Here is a 21973-nt window from a genome sequence, read left to right on the forward strand (position 1 = left end):
ACCCCATGATCCTGACGCATTCCATACATTAACTCTACATTACAACATAACCTGATTACTGTGGGTAGCTAAATTCACTACTAGGCAGACCAAGAGTAATGTGCCTGTGCCAAATCCTAACCACAATCAACTAATTGGCAGGTTTTCATCTCAAATAGTTCAAGCAACTCTGAATAAGGTAACTGTGGTATCTGATTAGATTCCTTCTCCATACAAAGTCCATGCTCTATTTACTGGTTTAGTGATAAACAGCAAATCACCCATAACTTAGTTAAGGGTTAAAGGTTGTTTGGTCGCCTGCAACAAGACCATGAAATTTAATTCTGTTAATGAATACTGGCTCCTTACTACACAGAACACAATCTAACATCTCCTGCAGTACATCAGATCAACAGCTTGAAATGGCAATTTAATAATATAAAACATTTGGCTGCTCCACCCGAGGAAAACAGGGCTGTAAAGATGGATGTTCATCTATTCTGAGCTTTTTATGCCTCCTATAAAAATAATGAATATTAAACTGAACAGAACAGGGAACAGGCGGGACAGAGAGGGTGAGAGAGGAGCAAGAGTAGAGAAAGAGAGAGAGAGAGAGAGAGTACAGGAGGTCCACACTCTAACAGTGTGCAGAAGAGAATTCCCAATTAAATTATAAAATCATCTACTACATGCAAAATGGTACCAGAGCTAAGATTCACTTGTCAAGCTTTCATATGTGGTGCAAAGCAGGACACAACTGTACTATCAACTTTGGTAAATGTGGCTTTACATATGGGAATAACAAAACTGGCAACAATTGAATCTTAAAATCTGCATTGCTTGGACACGAAGCATTAATATTTCACTTAATCTGAACATTGTCATCCTGGAATTCATAATCAATGACACAGAGGGCTCAGTTGCTGCTGATGGTCTTTGTTGTTTGTATGTTGAAGCCAATGCTGACATTGTCCGCTGCACAGCTGATAATAGAGGAGAAATGATAAAAAACATGCCTCCAAAAAGAGACCTCATACATAGGAAAACACAACGGACAGGTCCACTTTTTGGCACTTAAAAGAACAAAGCTCAGTCCAGAAATGGAGGCAGAGTGAAGGGCTGATGCATAAATATGTTTTCAAGCCGAAATTGCCTCAGGCCTTGTCCTACAACATGGGGTTTGTTGGTTGCATGAAATATGACACCAGATCATAGTCCCAGGAGAAAACCAAGAAACTTGTGTTCTTGTGTAAAGAGGTTATATAATGCTACTGCTGGTTGCCTTTGGCCAGACAGAAAGGGTATTCTTATTGTGCTGTTAGATTGTGTTTCCCCTCTTGATCAAAAATACTATACCTGCCTGTATACCTGCTCTTTACGGAGCATCTTCTCAAGCTAACGTGTACCTCCTGTGACACACTGTAAGAGTAAAATTCAGCAGGTGATAGTTAAGCTCCTTTTCTTCCTGTGCATACCTAACCCACATCCGTTCACCCTTCATCTTAATCTCACTTCATTTAGATTGGACTGCATTAGCTAAAACTTAACAAATCCCTGTGGATTAGGGAAATTGGTTTCTTATAGCAGCATACAGATAATAAGAGATGTGACAATGGAGAGAAAATGAAGAGAATATGAAATAGAATCATTTTTTACCTGCATGATGAACTCCCGGCGTCGGGGCATCCCCCTTTCAGACAGCAGCAGGTACTCTGGCTCCTTCTCCTTCTTGGCCTGCTGGATCTGGGCCAGACGACTGATCGGGTTCATGCCCTGGCCATAGTCTGGTCCCGTCTGGGAGGAAAAGGGGAGACACACGATGGTCAATTCCTATTATCACATTCATTTATAGCATTATGACAATCGTCTGCAGTCTACTGAGCTTAACTGATAGCACAGTAGGTGTGTATGTGCACTGTTTGGTAATATACAACAGTTCTCTATATGAGTGACTGGAAATAAAATCAGACTCATCCACAATGGATAGATTCAAAAGTAGAATAACACAGGAAATTAGTACGAAATAAATCTCACAATATCCTGTTTCACACATTTTTTGAATGGCACTGGTGCTATTATGTTGTCAACTTTTACCCATTTTGCAGTCAAGTCATTAAAATGATGACTAAAATGTATTATGACTGGCCAGAAGCAACACTTCTGAGTTGACTGTACTGTGCATAAAAACCCAGATGCCTTGAGTGAATCAAAAAAGATTCTGCATAACGAGAATTCACAGAGTGAAATTACAGCATGTCAGCACGCCCAGACCCCAGCTTCTCCCAGCCCAGCCCGGCTGTTGTACCTTGAGGATGGTCTTGGTACGTTTCTTGTAGTGCGTCTTGGGTTTCTCCACAGCAGGGATGAAGGGCAGCTTCTTTAGGTCCTGCAGGATGGACAGAGCGGCACGCTTCTTGGACAGTTTCTTACTGTTGCCCTCGCCCTCAGCAGAGAACTCCCCCACAGTGACGCGGGTCAGGAAGCTTTTCATGTGCGGGGGGCCACTCTCCTTCAACACCTGGGGGAGATACAAAACGAACAGGTTGGAAATCAGTCTTATTTCTTATCAGTCTTATCAATCTTAACAATTGTTTTATACTGGGTTTGTTTTAGAGAAAACAGACTAATGTGTGTTTTTGTCGTGCACGATATGTGTGAGGGAGTGTGCACGGCGCACTCTGCAAGCAGCTTCACCAGGTGGTCCAAAACATCTGTTCTCGATGGTCACAGTGCTACCCACCCATATGCGCTTGTTATTCATATACAAAGTGCACACACACACACACAGACGTACAAACACACATATGAAGAGGAACATGTTCCTAGATGACAGTCTCTAGTGTTGAGGGCTCAGTTTCCTTCCTCTAGCCTCTGGTCACCTGGGAGACCTAAAACAAACACCGGCTGGCGTTAGGTCATGCTTCTGCAATCACATCTACTTCCTGTGAAGTCCGAGAACAGTGTGTGTGTGTGTGTGTGTGTGTGTGTGTGTGTGTGTGTGTGTGTGTGTGTGTGTGTAGCAGGTGGGGTTCTCCCCAACCTTATTTAGGAAAACACACTGGGGGAAGAATTAGATTTCACACACTTACCGAGTCCAACAGTACATGTTCGGCTAATGTGGACGCCTTTTCGATTTATACTCACTGACTTTCTCCCTCTCTCCCTCTAGCTGTAGCTGCTGTCTGTAAATGCTTCTTTGGACTTTCTCAAACTCCCCCCACCCTCCTGCTCTCCTTTATTTAAGCTCAATTTGTGGTGCAGACAGCACAAATTGTAGCAATCAGATGCAATCTAGGAACAGTTAATTTGAACCCAGTGACCGATAAAACAGATGAAACTGATAAGCGGAACCTAGAGCATTCCTCAAATACTTCGCACATCAACACAGACTAATACCAGACCTTGAGGAGAACAAAGGATAATGTGTGCATACCCCACCTTCCCTACTACATAACTATACCCACACAAACTGGTGTTTTGTTTCAATTAACAAACTAAAATGGCAATGCAAGTCTGGTGCATGAAAACCAAACAAAGAAAGGTAAAGCCCAATTTATCATTAAAAGTTCAGAAATTGATAAAACAGACTAAACTATGCCCATACCTCCTACATCTTTAACACGAAACACTCAGCCTATTACTGCAGAAACATATCATGTACATTAAGTAGTTAAAATAATTTATTTACTGTGAAATTGCATTGAACTTTAATAAATAAAGGCTAAAAAAGGAGGTTATATTTAGGTTTCTTCATCCTACTCAAGTAACTGCAGGACACTCTTGTTAACGTGGCTGACACTAGCCCTGTGTTTGCTGTCAATGTACCTGTTAGCCTGCATTCCTGCACAATGAGTATAAGTATATGTAAGCATGTGTGTTGTAAGGAAGCCTTGGAGCACTAGCTGACCAAGCTAACAGCCAAACTCAGTCCCACCCAGAGGATCTGCTCTGGTCTTGCTCATCACCAGAAAAAGGAAATGTAACATGGCAGCTTCCCGTACATTACAACATTCAATGAGACTAGATACATCCTATTTCTGAACTTTTTCAACTGTGTCAATGGTGTTGATGATGACACTACACATCGCTGGCCACTGGTCAGCTGAGATTATGTCACTTGGAGAAAATAAATTCGAGCTATTAAGAGAATGTAGATGTAATTGGTGTTTGGTTGTAGACCAGCAGGCGCAGTCTCTGATGTTGATGGGATGTGCTGGACAGGAAGCCTCTTCAGTTGTTCTCGGTTCTGTAGCTATACTTACTTCAACACTCATTCAAGCTTTTTCTCTCTCCATGTCCATCATAGGCTCTTCTAAACATGTGCAACCGTTCAGCTTATGTGGTTGAGCAAGCTGACCAAGAAATAAACATGTTTGCATCCCGGTGGGTGACCACAAAGTTCCGGCTTGATTTTGACTCTGTTACATGTCATTGTTTGTCAGGCAACCAGTAGAGACTACAGAAATCTGCTGGTCCTGGCCAAGAAATAGTCTGGCACATAACACGCTGTAAAATTACGCGTTTTACACTTTTACACGTGTTTTTTTACAAACACGATATAATGTGTTAATCAGTTACCTTTAAAAGGCGCTGGGAGGTGAATTTTGTTACCTTTGGACAGAGCCAGGCTAGCTGTATCCAGTCTTTGTGCTAAGCTAAGGTAACCGGCTGCTGGCTCCAGCTACACACTTACCATACAGACGTGACACATGTGGCATCGATCTTCTCCTCTAACTCTCGGCAAGAAAGCGAAAAAGCAAAATTTCCCCAAAATGTGTTTTTGTTCCTTTGAAAAAATGTGCTGTGGACCACATTCAAAGTCAAAACTAGCCCTATTACAGTCCAAAAACAGGAATCTGGCAAAGTGGGAATGGAATTATTTTGTTAATAACCAAAGAAAACAATGACACCCTCATATTCAATGACCTATTGTAACATCATTTGCATTTATTTAGAAATAATGGTAATTTTCTTTGCAGAGATAAATGGTCAAGCTGGCTTGTTACTGAGTCTTTTTTGGCTTTTTAAGTTGTCTGCTTTCCTTTCTGCTTATCCAAAACACTCTGAACTTGCAAGAATCTGGCAGAATATGTGTCGCACTGATACGATTCTGACCTGTGCTATCTAAAGTGAAAACATGCATTTAGGAACAGGAAGCAAAACGTTGAATGTGGCCTGTATAGGTATATGGTACAGTCAACAAAGAGTATGAGACAAAGTGTGTATCTGTGCACACATGTCACACACTCTTGGCCCAGGACGGCGGCAGACGAGCTGCAGTCAGTCTCCTGGCAGACGACACGGGATCTGCGCCACACCGATGGGATTTCAGCACTTCCATTCATTTACACGCACGCCCACACACACATACATGCAAACAAACACACAAACACACCCGTCTACCAACTAATGACAAGGATCAGGTTGTACACAGGAAACACTTGGTAATTCAATGTTGATTTTTTTTTTCTATCCCCTTCTCCTCTTGTCTCTTCATCTCTTCTTTTCTCTAACATGGGAGGCCTTCTCTTCGGCTTCTCATGGAGACATTAATACCCTGAGCAGTCTGAGGATCCGTGCATGCGAGACCTCAGGTACTCTGGAAGAGGAGGCTATGGGAGCAGGGTAGGACAATGGTGGGGACTGGTAGAGGGAAGAAAGGCTCTTTTGTGACAAATGGTGGATGGACAAGCCCTCAGGGAAGCTGCTTCTTGTAAGATGGGTGGTTCTTGGCCCGGACCCTCTTCTCTTGTGTCCTCCTTGGAAAGGGAGCCTCTGATCCAACACACAAGCTGTGATTTATAGATTGGTTCCTCTTTGATGCTGACATCTGTTTGATATTGCCTGACGGGGGGATTAAATGAGCCAACTGGCTCTCAGGGTGGCGGCGACCCTCATCGTTGCGGAGGGATGGGAAAGTAGACACTCGCTAGCAGTGACTCACGGGTAATTTCATGCCCCAGTGAGGGCAGGGATGAGATGATGTGAAAACATGGTTGCTGTGAAAGGCGTTCACATGCGAGATGACCATTACAGTTTTGTGTAGGGTGCATGAATGAGTAACTGTGCCTGTATGTGTGTGAGTTTAAGAGTTTGACTGTTACTGGGGGTGTGGGAGTGTACCATTTCTTCTCAGTGCATCAAAGAAGACACGGTAAAGGGGATGTGACATGGCAGGGCGGGAGATGATGCCAAACTTTGTCTAAGGAGTTATCATGTAATGGACCCAATGGGCAAGAAGAGGCCTATAGAGACGTGTAATTCACACTTGGTCTCCGTCCACAGCGTAGTGGCAGTGTGAGAGCATATTGCATGCAATGGGCTGATTGAGAATAAAAGTGAATCTGCTGGAGAGCTATCAGGGGTATGAGGGGGAGAGGAGGGTATGTTGTGCCAGGAGGGAGAGGATAATTGCCTCATTGCAGCCTGGCCTTCGGACAGTTTAGCTTGACATGGCACAGGAAAACAAATGTGGTGTGACTGATATGTGGAGTTGAAAAGACAGCACTTAGGAAAACAAAACTGTTGGTCTAACCTGTTTCCAGAGTCTTTCTCTACTTTAAATCATTACGTTTATTTACAACACAGGAAAGGTGGAACAAACTAAGCTTAACACACAAATTACAACTTGTGCAATGGGCAAAGAATAATAGCTGCTGATGGTGAACGAAACACAAAGTGTAGAAGTGGAGAGAAGTTACTGATTTACTACAGTAATGAACAGCCAGTCTCCAGACTGACAGCGAGCAAGGAGAGGCCATTTGGAGGAATGTGGCTGTGGTCTGCTTTTAAAAACCGCCACTGTCAGCTTCCAATTTGGAAGGACTGAAAATGAAAGCGGCATGATTACTGACGGTGACAAAGACATGACAGATAATAAATCACATCAATCCAGATTTAGCTGGCTGAAATTATTAATAGTAGTTCCAGGAAGGATAGCCATGTCATACTCTGATGAGCAAATGCGTTTTCGAACAAAGAAGAGGAGAAAGAGGGAGGGGGGAGATAAAGGGAGGATTGCACATCTTTCCAGATCATTTTTTCAATGTTGTGTAAACTCTTATTAGCAAGCAAAGTCAACAGAGTGAGAAGAGTCTCCCTCCCTTTCTTCCATCCTTGTCTCGATTTCCTCTCACCCCCATCCGCCTATCCCCCTAGCCTCAACATGCAACCGCCCTCTGTGTGATTTTTGGGAGTGATGGTAGGAGAGGTGGAAGGCAGGGATTCTGTGGAGGAAGGGAGGGGGCACACAGAGTAAACTGAGCCTCCCTTGTTTTTGGCACCTTGCAGAGTGCAGTAGAAGAAGAGGGGGTGATCAGGGAGTGAATATTGGATGAGTCAGCTCTGAGATATGGCGAAAGCCAAGGAGAACGGACCCAGTGGGTCATGTAAGGACACACTAGACTTCTTCATGGATTTAGAAAAGTTGGGGGCAGGGGCTCTAATGGTTAGAAGAGCAGTGATAGGATTCCCTGTAATGTCCAGAGGAATCTTGCCAGTCAAAACTGAAACCTTGAGCAAGGCAGTTAACCCTCGTCTTATCCAGTGGATATGCCAGCGGCCAACAGTGAGAGATTGTAGCAGCACTGGGCAGCACCCAGCTGAGTTTATCGAGGTCACCAACCCTCCGTTGCAAAAAAGCTTTTCTCACAGGCAGCTGTCAATAAGAATATGTTGTCACCAAAGAAACCACCACTAATGGTCACTACATGCTGGGTGTTAAACTGACTAAGAATGTACTGACGTGAAAAGGAAAATCCCAAAAAAGTTAATAACTTTTTTCTACACAGCACTGGGGTTTCAATATCACACACACCTCAGGATTTTGGCAGCTGTTCACCTCCATCAAATTGATGACTGCCTTTGCTTAAGAAATGTATACACTTAAAAAAAAGAGCAGGGTGCTCTTTCACACATTAATTTTTTTAATCACAAAAGATGAGATGCTGTCAGGATTTGCAAGACTTGGCTCAGCAGATGACAGTGATCGATTGATTGGGAAATGTTGGAGTAACACAGCTTAGTCACAGTCCGCAGGTGTGTGACAAATAACCCAACACACATGGGAGTCTGAAAATCTCCAGCTGGAAACACTTTTTATGTAATACATTGAAATAAATATCATTTGATGCTTGATATTGAGCAGCTGTACTTGTATTTGTAATGTGTGATCGAATGTCAGTAGCTCTGTATTGATTGCCTCAATGACTCTCTTCAGAAGTTATTTAAGAGAGTGCAGGGCGACAGCTCAGCCTCTCTATCTGCCCCTCCTTTTTATTAGATTCAATTAAATGTGGAATCTGTGTGCAGGACCCGAAGGCAGATAGGAAACTTAAGCTTAAACTTAAAAATTAAGGAACAGGACTCTGTATTGCAATGTGCGGACAGCGAATAAAGCCAATTTTGGTAACGTTATAAAGTTTCTTTTGTTGAAATTGTGTGAGAGACCTTGCTTCACAAAGAAAGATTTATTGGAGGGCTCATTTATTGGATTGCTTTCAATTGTACAGATACACCTAATTATCTAGTAACTCGTGATGTTTTCAAAAAGTGCAGAAATACATGTTTTACAAACCTTTGCAGCTTAAAAAAAGATAATTTAAAGAGGAATATTGGCTGTTAAATACAGGTTTAGAAAAAACATCTAACTGATAAAGATAAGCCCATTTTATTTTGTTTTGCAGGACAGTACACATGACTGACTACTACAGGAATTCATCTTACAGTACTGAATGATCGCTCAGCACCTTATCAGCTGAGTCACCTCCAAAGACAATAGGAACAGGCCACTGGAAACCATACCGATGTCCTACATCAGTGCAGAAACACTTTAAATTTAACCATAAGAATTTCCACAAGCCTTAGAAGACGCTGATCCATCCAAAACTTCCTGTGCACATATTTTGTGACTCTCTTTATGATACGTGACAAGCAAAACTGTTTTGTGGATGTTATCAGTGTGACTCCTTCAGTTCCTAATGAGTTGTTTAGTTTTCATAATACTTACCACATTATGACATTTCACAAACCCTGATAAAACATCATGACTACCTATACATTCACCTGTGTGGCCTTATCCTCATTCATTCTGTCATCACTTACAGGAAGAACATGACTTGAATGAATTCACAGAAGTATCAATAATAATGGCGTCACAACACCATGTTTTTGTGGGTGTTTGTGGATACAATGTCCTAACTCTGTCATGTTTTCCTCACCTCGAAGTTGACAGATAAATTCCTCTTGAGGGCAATTTCGTAGACCAGGCTGATCTCTGATTTGCTGGCATCACTGCCTTCCTCTGTCTCCCCTTTTTCCTCTGGGCTCTGGAAAAGATGGAAAAAAGGTCAGGGGTCAAAATGGTAAAAGGAGACATACTGATTGTTACTGCTTGAACTAGTACCACTTTTAGGTTATAGGTTTCCAAATGGTCTATTATTCTGTAACACTAGTAATTTATTAGTAATTTATTATATATTGTTCATGAACTGTTCAGTACGCCCCAATTACAGCCAAAACTCAACTCAGTGTGAGTTCCACGTTCAGTTGTTGACTGGTAGATAAACCATATATTTCTTAGGTTAGCCTGGCTTATATAACTAGCGTCACTGGTATGGTGAACTCAAATGAGAAGCCAAAGCTGGAAGAGCCTTTAATATCATTTATATTCATGTTTGGGAGCATTATGGTCTTTGTCTGACACTGTTCAACCCACTAAATGTCAGGGAACATTTTGTCTGTAGAAATAGCTACATTAAAGTTGCAAACTCATCTGAAATAGCATCCCCAAAGCGTGTCTTTTGTACTAAAAAAGACTGAAGTGCAAGGTGTTCTTCCGATTGCATTGTGGGCCAAAGTAATAATGAATCCCATACGAGTGCTACAGATATGAAACCATATTCAGTCGTAGAGAACACAAAGTGCTTAAGGCCTGCTATAATGTTCCTTCATGTGCAGATATTTTTGTTATTAAGTTGGAGCAATATGGAGATTCAGTTTTCTTTTAGATGACTTACTAATCAGATGCAAATGTCTTGAGTTCTTAAAATTTTAAACCATGTATTATTGTCGAAGAGCCACTGTTTAATGTAGAAGTTTTTCATAATAAAAGGAAAGAACATGTATCTTGCTTTTTCCCTGCTTTTAAAACTGTGACCCCAAAAGTGTGGCACATATCAAACCAAGAATTGCACGCCTACAGGGTGGATGTCGGCCAAGCTGCTGCAAGGAGAAGCCTGTCTGTTTTTTGGCAATGATCCTTATCTGATATGGGATTGAGAACTCTGTATTCCAGGACACGACTGGTGGTCCTCTATCTGTTCAGGAAGGACTCTTAAAAAGGGGTGGTACATTAAATATGAGAATTTTTATATATTAACATGTTAGCTGTGTTAGTCAAATTATTATTTGTGAAGGTCAAGAAATGTCTCTCCCTGTGAGAAGAAATTATAGAACAAGGGCTGAAATTGGGAGTTTTCATCAGGCATGAAACAGGGAGTTGTTCCACCAAACATTAATAAGGACAGGACAGTTAAGGTCAGTGGGAAAGCAGCAGTATGTTTCATTGGGATAACCACAATTTTCTTAGATCCAGACAGACACTGCACTATTAACAGCATTGCTATGTTAAAAATTCTGAGACATTTTCTCAATCCACAAAAAATCTGATAATATAGAAGCCTAGTTCATGCTATAGAGATCATATCATCAGCCATACAACGTGGGGCTTTTTTGGTGCTTATTGTCTATGGGAATGCAGAGTGCTGTCTCTGTCTTTATCCTCTCATGTCCAGCTCTTTGTCTGAGTAAGTCTGAATGGCTGTGGTCTTTCCCTTTGGGCTTCTTCCCTCCTGCCTGCCTCATTGTGTGACCCGATACGATGCATGATTCATACTGCGTGATCTCTTGGATTTCACAAGAAACACAGTCACCTGGTATGATGCACCTACCGCACCGGGCAAAAAGACATCCGAAAGTATGGGTGCACTGTACTTTGTTACAATTTCTGCCTCTTGTATTGTAAGTATGAGGACATGAGAGAAGTGAGTCAGTCCAAGGAGCCTCATCCATTCTTCTTCCACGAACTGTTTTCATTACAATTCTAATATGTATTCATAGTTTTCACGGTTACATTTCCTTCCCCCACTATTCGTGATGTGTGTGATAAATAGTGTGAATCCCCCTTTCAAGGCTGCAATAACAAACCGCTGGGTGTAAGCGCCTGCGTCTATGGGTGTGTATTAGCGTGCAAACTGGAATGACCAAGCAGATAAGTAACCTTCCTGTGACAAAGACAAATAGAGGGCTAAATCTGACTTCAGTGCTGCTTCCACTTATAGATCTAGGAAGTCCTGGGAAAAGTAAGCAAGTATAAGCACGTGAAGAACCCATATAGTTCTCTGAGACATTAACTCTCGCCCTGAAGGAGCTGCTGTGAATGAACAGTGACTGTGGGCGAACAGAAGGCTTCACATTCACAGCGATGCTCATGGGCAATTGATTTTGTAATCAGGCAAGAGGATTCTAGATCAAAGGATGGGAAGAAGGGGTTCCCAATGGACAGGACAACATAAACTGTATTATAGAGGTCACAATTTCACAGATCTAAATATATCTTCCTTCACGCCAACCATGTCATGACCATGCAACCTTTCTCCTGGAAACTGATGATGCAGATTTCCCCTCATAAACACCCAGTCAAACCACTGACTGTGATGTACACAACATGTTTTTTTTCCAAGACAGGAAGTGCACTAACATCAGATATCATCATTTTAATAATACGACCAGCTTTTAAACTAACTGGCAGAGATTTACAAGTTAGTCAGCAGTTTCATTATATAATCTTTATTGCCTGAGGCCCTGTTAAGTTGTTGTTAAGTTTTTTGTGTTTCCTAGGGTTACATATTGTTGCTCTACCTGTGTATAAACACAACACAATTAGAGTGTCACTGATATGTGCCTGTGGTCTTCCTCAAAATAAAGGTCTGACAGCCCATGGTCACAAGGAACACTTTTAGCCTGAGGGTGTCCACACATTTACACACGTATGAGCACACACACTCATAGACAGGATGACAGACATGGACTGTAGACACAATGTGCCTCAATTTGTAAAGCAAGACTCAGAAGCAGCAGCAAACAAAGAGCACATTTATGGAGGCCGACGCCACAAGACAGCGAGTCAGGCGAGTGAGAGGAGCCAAAGCGTTTTGAATAACCATGACCGATGCCAGGCGGTGAGGATATGGGGTAATTTGATTTCCGGTGGGAGATGATAACAACAGTTAACAGCTATGCCTGAGGGGAAACGCTGGAAAGGTACAGTGACATTGGGAGTAGGCATAAAGAAAAAAGACAAAATAAAGAAAATACACTCCTGTCAGGTGCAAACTAAACTATGAAGACTGCAGGGCTTAAATTATACATTAGAGTAATTGAAGCTGAGGTGGATTTGGATTCAATCGGATGAAAGCTGGTTACGCATTCATCTTAGCAAAAAACACTGCGTAACACTTTTAATAGAGCCTCTGCGGGGACAGCACCAACAGATCAGCAGCGCAAATCCTTTGACTTTTCATTAAGGGAAGCGTTTTCAAGTAGGAGGGGGCCGAGTACAGGGACAGTCATCTGGCTTGAAAGCAGTCACAAAGTGACAAAAGTGCTGAGGGGATGTTGCAATGAGTGGAGAGCAGAATGACCTTTTAGAGACAGAATGAATGACAGAACATCAGGTTGGAATGGAAACAGCTTTGTGGGGGAGCGGCAGAGGTTTCATAAGGTTGAAATGTGTGCAAACAGCACAACTAATCATGTCCTGGTTACAGCCTCTCACATGTGAAGATTTCAAATTGCTTTGTCTTCTGTGATAGTTACCAGAATAACAGCATTTTAAGGATGTCATCTCTAGTTCTGCAAAGTCATGTCAGTCATTTTTATCTACATTCTGACATTTTATAGACCAAATAATTAACCAAGAAAGCATTCAAGAAAAATGAGTTGCAGCCCAACTACACAGAAATATTCAATTTCAACAGGACACTCACTCAAGCTGTAAATTGTAAAAAAAAATTTGGTCCTGAAACTGTTAGGACTAAGTCATCTTGACTGATAATTGTAATCACAATATTTTAGCAACAGTTTGATGTTTTTCAGTATAGTCATTTAACATACCCAAGTGAAGACACCTCAGACTCAGAACTTGGTAATACATAGCACCATACACGCCATGATGGTGTAGTGACTTGTAGAATGACGATTAGGGATCCAAAGGAAGTGGAACATTGATATGGAAATGACTTTCCCTTACAGGATAAAACTGGTGATATTTAATATTTTTCTTATTGTCAAATCCCATTAAAAGACCAAAACCAACGATGAACTGAACCTAATAATGTATTGTATGTGCAGACAAAGCCTGATGTATCTTACTCTTCCTTAATGTTGTCTAAAACCTGTTAAAATGGGTCAAAGAGTCACACTGTTGCACTGGGTGACATGTTCCTATATTACAATGAACACCCACTCTAGTATATTTTAAGTCAATCCCAAATACATCGTCCTGCTGCCATAAATAACACTTGCTAAAAATCACAGTGCCCAGCTGTTTAGCCAAATGACTTGACTTTTGAATTGTTTTTAAGAAATGATACATATGAACATGAACATATTTGCGACACATTTTGAAAGACTGACAACTTCAGTAGGAATGAATGGGTTGTGTCCCACAGATGGACTGATGAAGTCACAGAGTACTGAGAGAGCATTGTTGGTTGTTTTTTTTTTGGGGGGGGGATTTGTAAACAATAAAAAAAAAAAGATAGAATAATGTAGCCTTTAAGAATAATAAATGATCTACAGTTAATTTATTGTCATTGCATAGTCCAAATGTAATTAAAATATTATAAAGTAATAAAACAATATTTCCTTTGTTTATTAAACTAATCAAAAACACATACAGTAGTGCTGAAGAATTAATATAATACAGGGCAAGGATGAACAAATATGGTTGTGTCTAGACATTAGTCTGAAATGATCAGTCAGACAGGAGTCCATTTAAGCTTTTATAGTAATGGAGATGTACTGAAGATGGAGGCAGGGATTCTCAGAGGGGAAGTCAGCAAGTGCTTGTTAAACAACTATTGGTATGCACTGTTATTGTAAGCCTTTCTATTTATAAGTGTTTGCGTATGTGTTTACCTGTGGTGGCCGTTCGGGGATGGGTTCATTGCGCAGGGCTTGCAGGGCCTTCATGGCAGCGCTGTGTCTGGCTGCTTGGCGGGTGCGTCCCTCGCCAATAAACTCATGACTCCCCACAGACAGCTGCACATAGAAGATCTTGGGAACAGGATAATGGTACCTGGATTTAACAAAACAATAGAAGAAAAAAGGGAATAATTATTATAAAAACTCCTAGTCTGGTATATATATGAAAAACAAGGGAAGGGAGAGGCTCAGACGTTATGAGCCAAGTTATCAATTCACGCCGTTTACACCGTTCCCAAATTAAAGGCCCACCACTTCATCAGGGTCAATTACTACACAATAGCCTGTTGGCCAACCACTTGACTGATGTCTTGCTATTGAATCTCAGCTTAGTTATGCCAAACAAAGCACAGGGACATATATATCCTCTCCTCTTTCTTCTGGCCCCGAACATAGATTTTCCTCTCTTTCTTTGGGTCCTGACAGAGCGGGACTGAGCTGTCACAGAGCAGATTTAGAGGTCTGCGAGTCCGCGTGTGTGACACCCCCTCCTGGGTCAGGGGGAGAAGGGCTGAGAATGTCTGCCGGATCGAGGACAAGGAAAGAGAAATAGTGGGAAAGCTAACAAGAGAAGAGAGTAATCCAAACTTTTTAATATCCGTCTCCCTGTCCTCTTTCTTCTCTGTCAGTATACACTTATATTCACAAGGACACGCAGCCAACATATGTGGTAGACACAAATGGATAGCAGCAGCTGAGATTTATGGAACTGTGTCTTGAATCTGGTGCCAAAATGTATTCAATATGTTCATGTTTGGTCAAGGCATTGAGAATGAAATCAATCAACCAACAGTTAGTGAATGTGGTGGAATTGATTTCACTACATGCTGAGGAAAATCAAAACAAGCCTGACAGAAATGCAGCCATCCCTTTTCTCCATGTATACATTCATTTTCTGCAATACCAAAACATCCTACTTGGCACTGCAGCAGCCGTGAGATGTGAGAATTAATACTGGATTGGAATTTGGGGAACCAAAAACCCGAAAAAAAAAAAAGAACCAGAAGCTTGAAAATGTAGGACAGGAAAACCTGTGTGCACTGGAAACTCTCGTAGTTTCTTTCACAACTGCACACTTGCACATCATTAAATGATAGATCTCAAGTTATAGCACCATCTTCAAAAGCAGCCCAACAGGTCCTTTTTATATATGCTAATGTATTTAATGACTAAGAGACACAAGAGAATGAATGATTTGTAGCGTTCTCAAAGTACAAGACAAGAGTCTACAGCCATGGAGGCTATACTAAGATAGCGAAATGCTAATGTCTGTGTGCCAACATATTCAAAATGACAAAGCTAGCATGCTGGAGTTTAGCAGGTATAATGTTTACCATGTTTTCCAACATGTTTAGCACATTTGCTAATAGATCTTGGATATTATTATCTAAAATGATCTTATTTTAGCAGTTTTTGGTATCATTCCTTATGAAAATAATAACATTGTGATCACCAATTAAATGGCTGAGATCTGGAAATGAGCTGAAGACATTGCTTACATGGTGCAAGAAACATGAGCAGTCAGACTATCGTAGAGATTTTAAACAAACCCCAGCTTTAAATTGAAAGAGAAAACAAAACCAATGGTAAACTATTAGCCAAACTGTCCGCTGTAACATCCATCACACTTTACAATTGTTGGTTTGTTTACAACCTGTCTGTTGTCTACACGATTCTGTGGATCTTTCCTCGTCAGTCTCTGTCGTAGATATGTCGTTGTTACTTTGGCCAGTACAGTGTTTTCACAACTGAAAGAAACTATAGCTAAAACTACGAAAATGAGACCCAAGTTGTAATAAACTGTAATTAAACTTAAACTTGACATTTTTTCTCCAAAATACCGGAAATACTGCCTCTTTACTAACGGTAACACTTACGAGATTCCACTTAACAAAACATCTGTCATTTCTCTGAACATCTCCTCCCTCTACCAACTTATCATGTCTTTCCTCAATCTCCTGCTGAGTAGGCCTAACAATGAGTCAGCATTTCACTCAGAATTCCAGCAGATCTTTCTCCAGCCCACAGCACTCCTCTCATCCGTCTGCTCTCAGCTCCTCCTGGCCACAGGAGCCTTCCCTGGGTGGGGGCCTGCCTGGCCCTCGCACGTCAAGTGTGGCCCCAGGGTCTCAGAGGACATGCCAAGTGCAACATGGGCTCCAGCCAACAGCGCTGAGCCGAGATGGGAGCAGCTGGGGCTGGAGCGCTGAGTACAGGTGCAGAGAGGAGGAGAGAGCGGGATAAGAAAGAGAGAGGAGGGAGACTGTAGGGGGGGGGGGGGGGGGAGAAAGAGAGAGAGAGAGAGACATGGAGGGAGGCCTGTGGGAGACCCTACTCCACAACGTGGGAAAGTTGTGGCTTACACACAAGCAAGTCAGCCAAGAACACAGGCGAGCACACGCACACACATCAAAATCATGCAGACAAAAAAGGCAGGAAAATCACGTCAGCGCTCTGTGGCCAGTACAAAAATCAGCACATGCTGGCTGGATCGGCCTGTTCTATGTTATCAATTATTATTTTTGTTATTATTATTACTACAGAGAGGGAATTGGACCAGGACACCTGTAGGGAGGGTGTGGAGACTGCTGAAAGGGAAAGAAAAAATAAGAAAAAAAAAACACCTGTGTGATGACGTGCATGTGTATCTGCAGTGACTGAGGGATGAGCGTCTCGGTGAGAGAAAGAAAAAACAGACGGATGGTGCCACAACTCAATCAAATGATAACTCACCAGCATTTAGCAGTGAGTAATGAATTTGACTTTGAGGTTAGAAGCTTCCCTGTAGCTCTCTCTAATGTTGGCCACATTAGTAAAGGTTACTATTTCATCTTAATCATTCAAAAATTCATGCATGAACACACACAGAGATAGACGCATTCAAAGATACTGGAGCCCACACACAGTCCTGCTGGGAAATGGGAGATATGGTATTGCAATTATTGCTATAAATGACAGGGTGACATTTAGGCTGGAAACTATTTTCTCCTGTGGCAAGCAAAACTATTTCCTTTCTAAATGCATGTGCAGGAAGAAAAACAGCTCATTATCTCTTACTGCATGTGTTACACAGGTTAAACAGGTTACCATTATCTTTACATTTTTATCATTTTGCAGCATGTTTACATTCACAGCTATCTAACGGTGACCACGCCAGATGGAGGAGCTTGTTGTCACAGTTGGAGCAAACAAATAAGAAACAAGATGCAAACACATAGTGATACTAGAGCTTGTATAGTTCTATGGAAGTAAACTGAACATATATGGCCTGTAACTTAACACATGACATTGTTGACCAGTAGCAGATGGTTGTATACAGCGAGATGCAAACATTTCAACTGCTTTGGCTGGCAAGCCTGTGCAGACCGCAGAAACCAGAACCAAATGCAGGACTTCCTTTTGGTCATAAACCTGCCATTTTGCCCATGACAACACATTACATTCAATTTTGTTTAGAATACATCGCCACTCTTAATAAGCCCAGTCAACTGTGGTTGTTGTTAGAGACCCCAGTGGCAGTCACATATACTACTCATTAGTCATTTAATATCAAATAGGATACTCCTTAAGCTATGCAATCGTTGCAGCAGTTCATGTACATGTGCCTTAGTTATTTGATTATGTAGCACAACAATATTATTTAATATGTAGGTGATCTTTGTGTGGGTGGGCTCTTTTTGGGCTCTATTTATAGAGTCTTGGATATTTTGTCATCTGTGTGTATTTACTGGTCTATCCGTGACTGGATTGGTGCTGTGATAATGGACTTCAAAATTGGTTAGGAAATGGCGCTGTCATTTTGGTTGGTCTGTGTTGTAATCTTTTGATTACATTTTGTCTTGACAAAATGTAGCGCAACAATAAATAAGCTTTGGCTATATTGCTGGCACTTCTATGCTTCAAAGAAGAAACCTCAAAGGAGGAGGAGGAGAGTGTGGGCTTTGTCACGGCCAAGGAAAAGAAGTCAAAATTAAATGCAGATTTTGCAAAGTAAGTAAATACGTTTTTAGCAGTAGCATTATGCTAGCTCTCCAGTGTGGTATTCTGATTGGTTGGTTTGTTAACGTAGGTCGTATTACCAATCACATTGTTGGATTGTGGTACATAATTTCTGACATGGATTTTGATGCAGGCTAAATCAGCCATCAGACATGTCTCACAGTAAATCTGACGAAAACTGATTTCCCTTTCTCTCATAACTGTCAGCTCCTTTGCAGGTAAGCAAAGTGCAATTAATTACATGTTTATATTTATTTTAGTGCACTATAGTTCATAGGCCATCCGCCTCTAAAGATGGTGCAACAGTCCAACTAGCTACTGGTAGTAGCTTTAAGATAATTAAAGTGTACTTGTGGGTTGCTCTTGTATTAAGGATGGAAACATATGTATTCTACCACAGCAAAGAGCAGCAGACAGGAAAAAGTGGGCCAACCAAACACAGACCAATAACAAGACATGAATGTGGGAGCGTACTGGCCCACTTTGTCTTCCAGCGTCACTGAGCTCGACCACCAAGACATCTACTGGCCACACATGCACAACACAAATAGTTGTATGCATTAAACCCCAACTACACACACACACACTCACACAACTGACTCAGAGGGGGAACGGAGCTGTGCCGGGAGCAAAGGGGTGACAGAAATTGGGGGGGGTGGGGGTAGCAAAAACTTGGACAGGCTCCTTCCTCCACCAGCTGCACTTTCTTCCAATCTCCTGTCAGACTTTTACTTGTTTTCTCTCCCTCCCAACTTCCATACTTCATTCCCTTTGTCCATCATTGATTGCTTTGCTTCCCTTCTGCCTCACGCAATTGCTAATGTAGAAAATACAGTGTTGTGTGAAAAAACAGTCCATGTAGTCAAGTAAACACAGTGCTCAAAACACAAACTATCATGGTGTTGGGGGGGTATATTCAAAGTTCTTTGGACCCTGTCTGAGGGTAGAAGCCACTAATGCACATTCAATGTGATGGCTGAGCTGATGGTTTCACCTGAAATGATTTGTCAGGAGTTTAAACAATTAAGCAAATAATTCACGTGAAACACATAAAGACAATTTAAGGTTGATTCAACTCACACATTTCAGTCTTTTTAAAGCTGTGTTTAAAATAAATGGAAAATAAAATCAGTTATGGAATTGAAAAAGACAGAACATTATACTTAACATGATGATAATGATAACAAGACAAGGAACTTTCCTGGTATTCATTGTATTGTAAGTGGTGTTGTACATTTATTGTTTGATCATTTGACTATGTAGGCAGAATGTAATAACATTTTGTGCCTATACATACAGTAATAATTACAGGTATTAAAAATGTAACTTGTAACAGTGTTAACCTTCAGACGAGACAGAGAAAGTGTAAAAAGGAGTTTGAATGTGCAAACAAACAAGTTTAAAGTGAAAATGAAAATCTGTGCGAGACCTGTGGCGGTCTCAGAGGAATCACAACAAATATTTCGATTCAATCAGACGTCCCGAGTGGATCTGACTCAGAGATTTTATGTTCATTCACTGTGAAGGTGAAGAATTAAAATGGTGAAAGTGTGAATCTTGTGGTTCAACTTCGAATGTTCAAAATGTTCAAATGGACATCAAATCAGTCAGGTGTAAAATGCAATAAGTGAAAACGTCCATCCAAGGCTTTCAACCAGTCTCTAATAGCTCTCATGCTTCAGTTTAATATAACCAAAACATACATTCTGTAGGTTTTCATTAGAGTCTGTCATGGGAGCGGTGTATTTTCTTACCTCATATCCCTCCAGAGTAACGTACTGCTGTGTCTGTGGAGCCGACAGCTGGTGTCTCACATGGACTACTCATATTGCTGCCTGTACCGACAACAGCTATTCATCAAGAATTGCTAACAGACTCAGTGCATAAAACAGAGGTTTCATAACTTATCTTAATTAAATTGTCCAATCTGACAGTGTTCATTGTTTTTACTGTTTGTTGTGGTTTGAGTTTTTGAACATGAGATTAAAGCTCTCTCTGTGAGAGCTCTGTAATCAGTGTACCGTCTCCGTGCCCTCCTTCCATGCCTGGCTCACGAGAAGTCACAGCCCCGTGTAAACCGACCCCAGCTCTCCTGTCACACTTTATTGCTGAGTCACAGCGGTACATCAAGAACTGTTTCCAAACGTGATAGATTTACAGTGCTGTAACTGACAGGTAGCACGCTACGGAAGAAAAAAAGAAAAAAGCAAATGGGCCTACTAGGTAAAAAAAACAAGGGCTGATATTATTATGCTAGTAATAAAAGCAACCACTGGAAAATAGTATATTCTCTAATCATCTGACTAAAAACAGGCATCGCGTGAATAATTCTGACTCCTTAAGCACAGAAAAATATCAGTGAGTAATATAAGACTTGCCAATGTGTGCAAAGCAATTACATCATGTGTGCATTTATGTGACAGAGCAAAGAAACACTTAACCCTCGTGCCCTTCTAGTGCCAACTGTTAAGACTTGGCTGGCTGAGAGGAACGGCTGGCTGGGGATCAGCCTAAAATCAGACCCTGCTGTCCTCATTAAGAATATTATATTGTGACCTGCTGTTTTATGTTCATTGTCATTATGAGGGGAAAATGAATTGGTTTGTTAAAAAGAAAATGCTCCTGTGCCATTTTCTATAAAGAAATAATATGAATTTGTTATTGCCAAATTGTTCTGACTTGGTTTCTATGTAGGCCTGTCTGCCTGCAAATTATTTTACTTGGTCTCTTTACATGGACATCTCTCGGAACAACATGTAAGATATTTCACTGATTGATAAATGGTCCTTCGAAATGGGATATTGTCCTTAATTCAGTTGCTTGCATTCAGTCCCCCTGAAAATGAATGCAGCAACATCAATGAGAAGTCCAGATTGAATGTGTATCAGAGATGAATGCACATCTAAATATTTTTCTACTATAGTGTTTGTATAACAATTCTAAGAACAGTATACATGTGAAAAATAACCAATTTAGTGACTTACCAATCAGCTAATTGGTTAATTTATCAAGAAAGGGCACATTCTAGATAATTTGGTTCAATTCTCTTTACTCCTTTCGTTTGATTCATTCAAAGTCAGGTGAGAACAATGCACTCAAACTCAGATGCGCCCTGTCCCACTGAGACACCCTTAAAATTTGGAATTTCTTAGCTGAAGTGTGGTTTTCTTTTGCTGAGAACGCAACACAAAGCAATTACATGATGTAAAATACAGTTGCTCAGATTGCCCCCATTTCCTTGTGAGCTCTCAACTGGTAGGACCACCAAAGACGACGTGCAGCATCACTTAACAGAACAAACTTTGTTTTGACTTTCCCTGCTCTGAAAAGTATTATAATGACACAAGATGACAGGTCTGTGGCAGTGTGAACCCTAAAAGATGTATTTGCATAGTCCAACAGGGTGTCTGCTCCTGGTATGATTGAAACCAAAGTAAACTAAGTATACATTTGTAATAGATTTGATATTTCTGTAGTCCTCATCACTTCTTGCAGTGACACATCCAACCACAGGAGAATGATCAGTGATTGTGACGTGGACTGAGTTCAAAATGTGGTTAAAACTTAAGAATCTGTTTCAACACGAAAAATGAACTTGTCCACCCTGTCAGGTGTTTATATGAGTCTACTTTCTCCACTTCAGTTCCTGCAATTCTGAGTACAGACGCTATTTACGAGAAAATGCCTGTTCATGTGTTTTCTTTGTAAGGATACAAAAGACTTAAACATG

At 41.1% G+C, this 21973-nt stretch overlaps 1 protein-coding gene across 1 annotated transcript in view; it reads right to left on the reverse strand.

The window, feature by feature from the left end:
* stau2 (staufen double-stranded RNA binding protein 2) overlaps positions 1–21973 on the reverse strand; it is a 78959-nt gene that overhangs the window by 46571 nt on the left and 10415 nt on the right. The window contains exons 6-9 of the mRNA XM_070928244.1: positions 14179–14338; positions 9198–9305; positions 2285–2497; positions 1636–1773 (exon numbers count right to left, since the gene is read on the reverse strand). Coding sequence (XP_070784345.1) covers positions 1636–1773; positions 2285–2497; positions 9198–9305; positions 14179–14338 — 619 coding nt within the window. The remainder of the gene's footprint in view (positions 1–1635; positions 1774–2284; positions 2498–9197; positions 9306–14178; positions 14339–21973) is intronic.

This window comes from Enoplosus armatus, chromosome 21, assembly GCF_043641665.1.
Source record: "Enoplosus armatus isolate fEnoArm2 chromosome 21, fEnoArm2.hap1, whole genome shotgun sequence".
Taxonomy (NCBI): Eukaryota; Metazoa; Chordata; class Actinopteri; order Centrarchiformes; family Enoplosidae; genus Enoplosus; species Enoplosus armatus.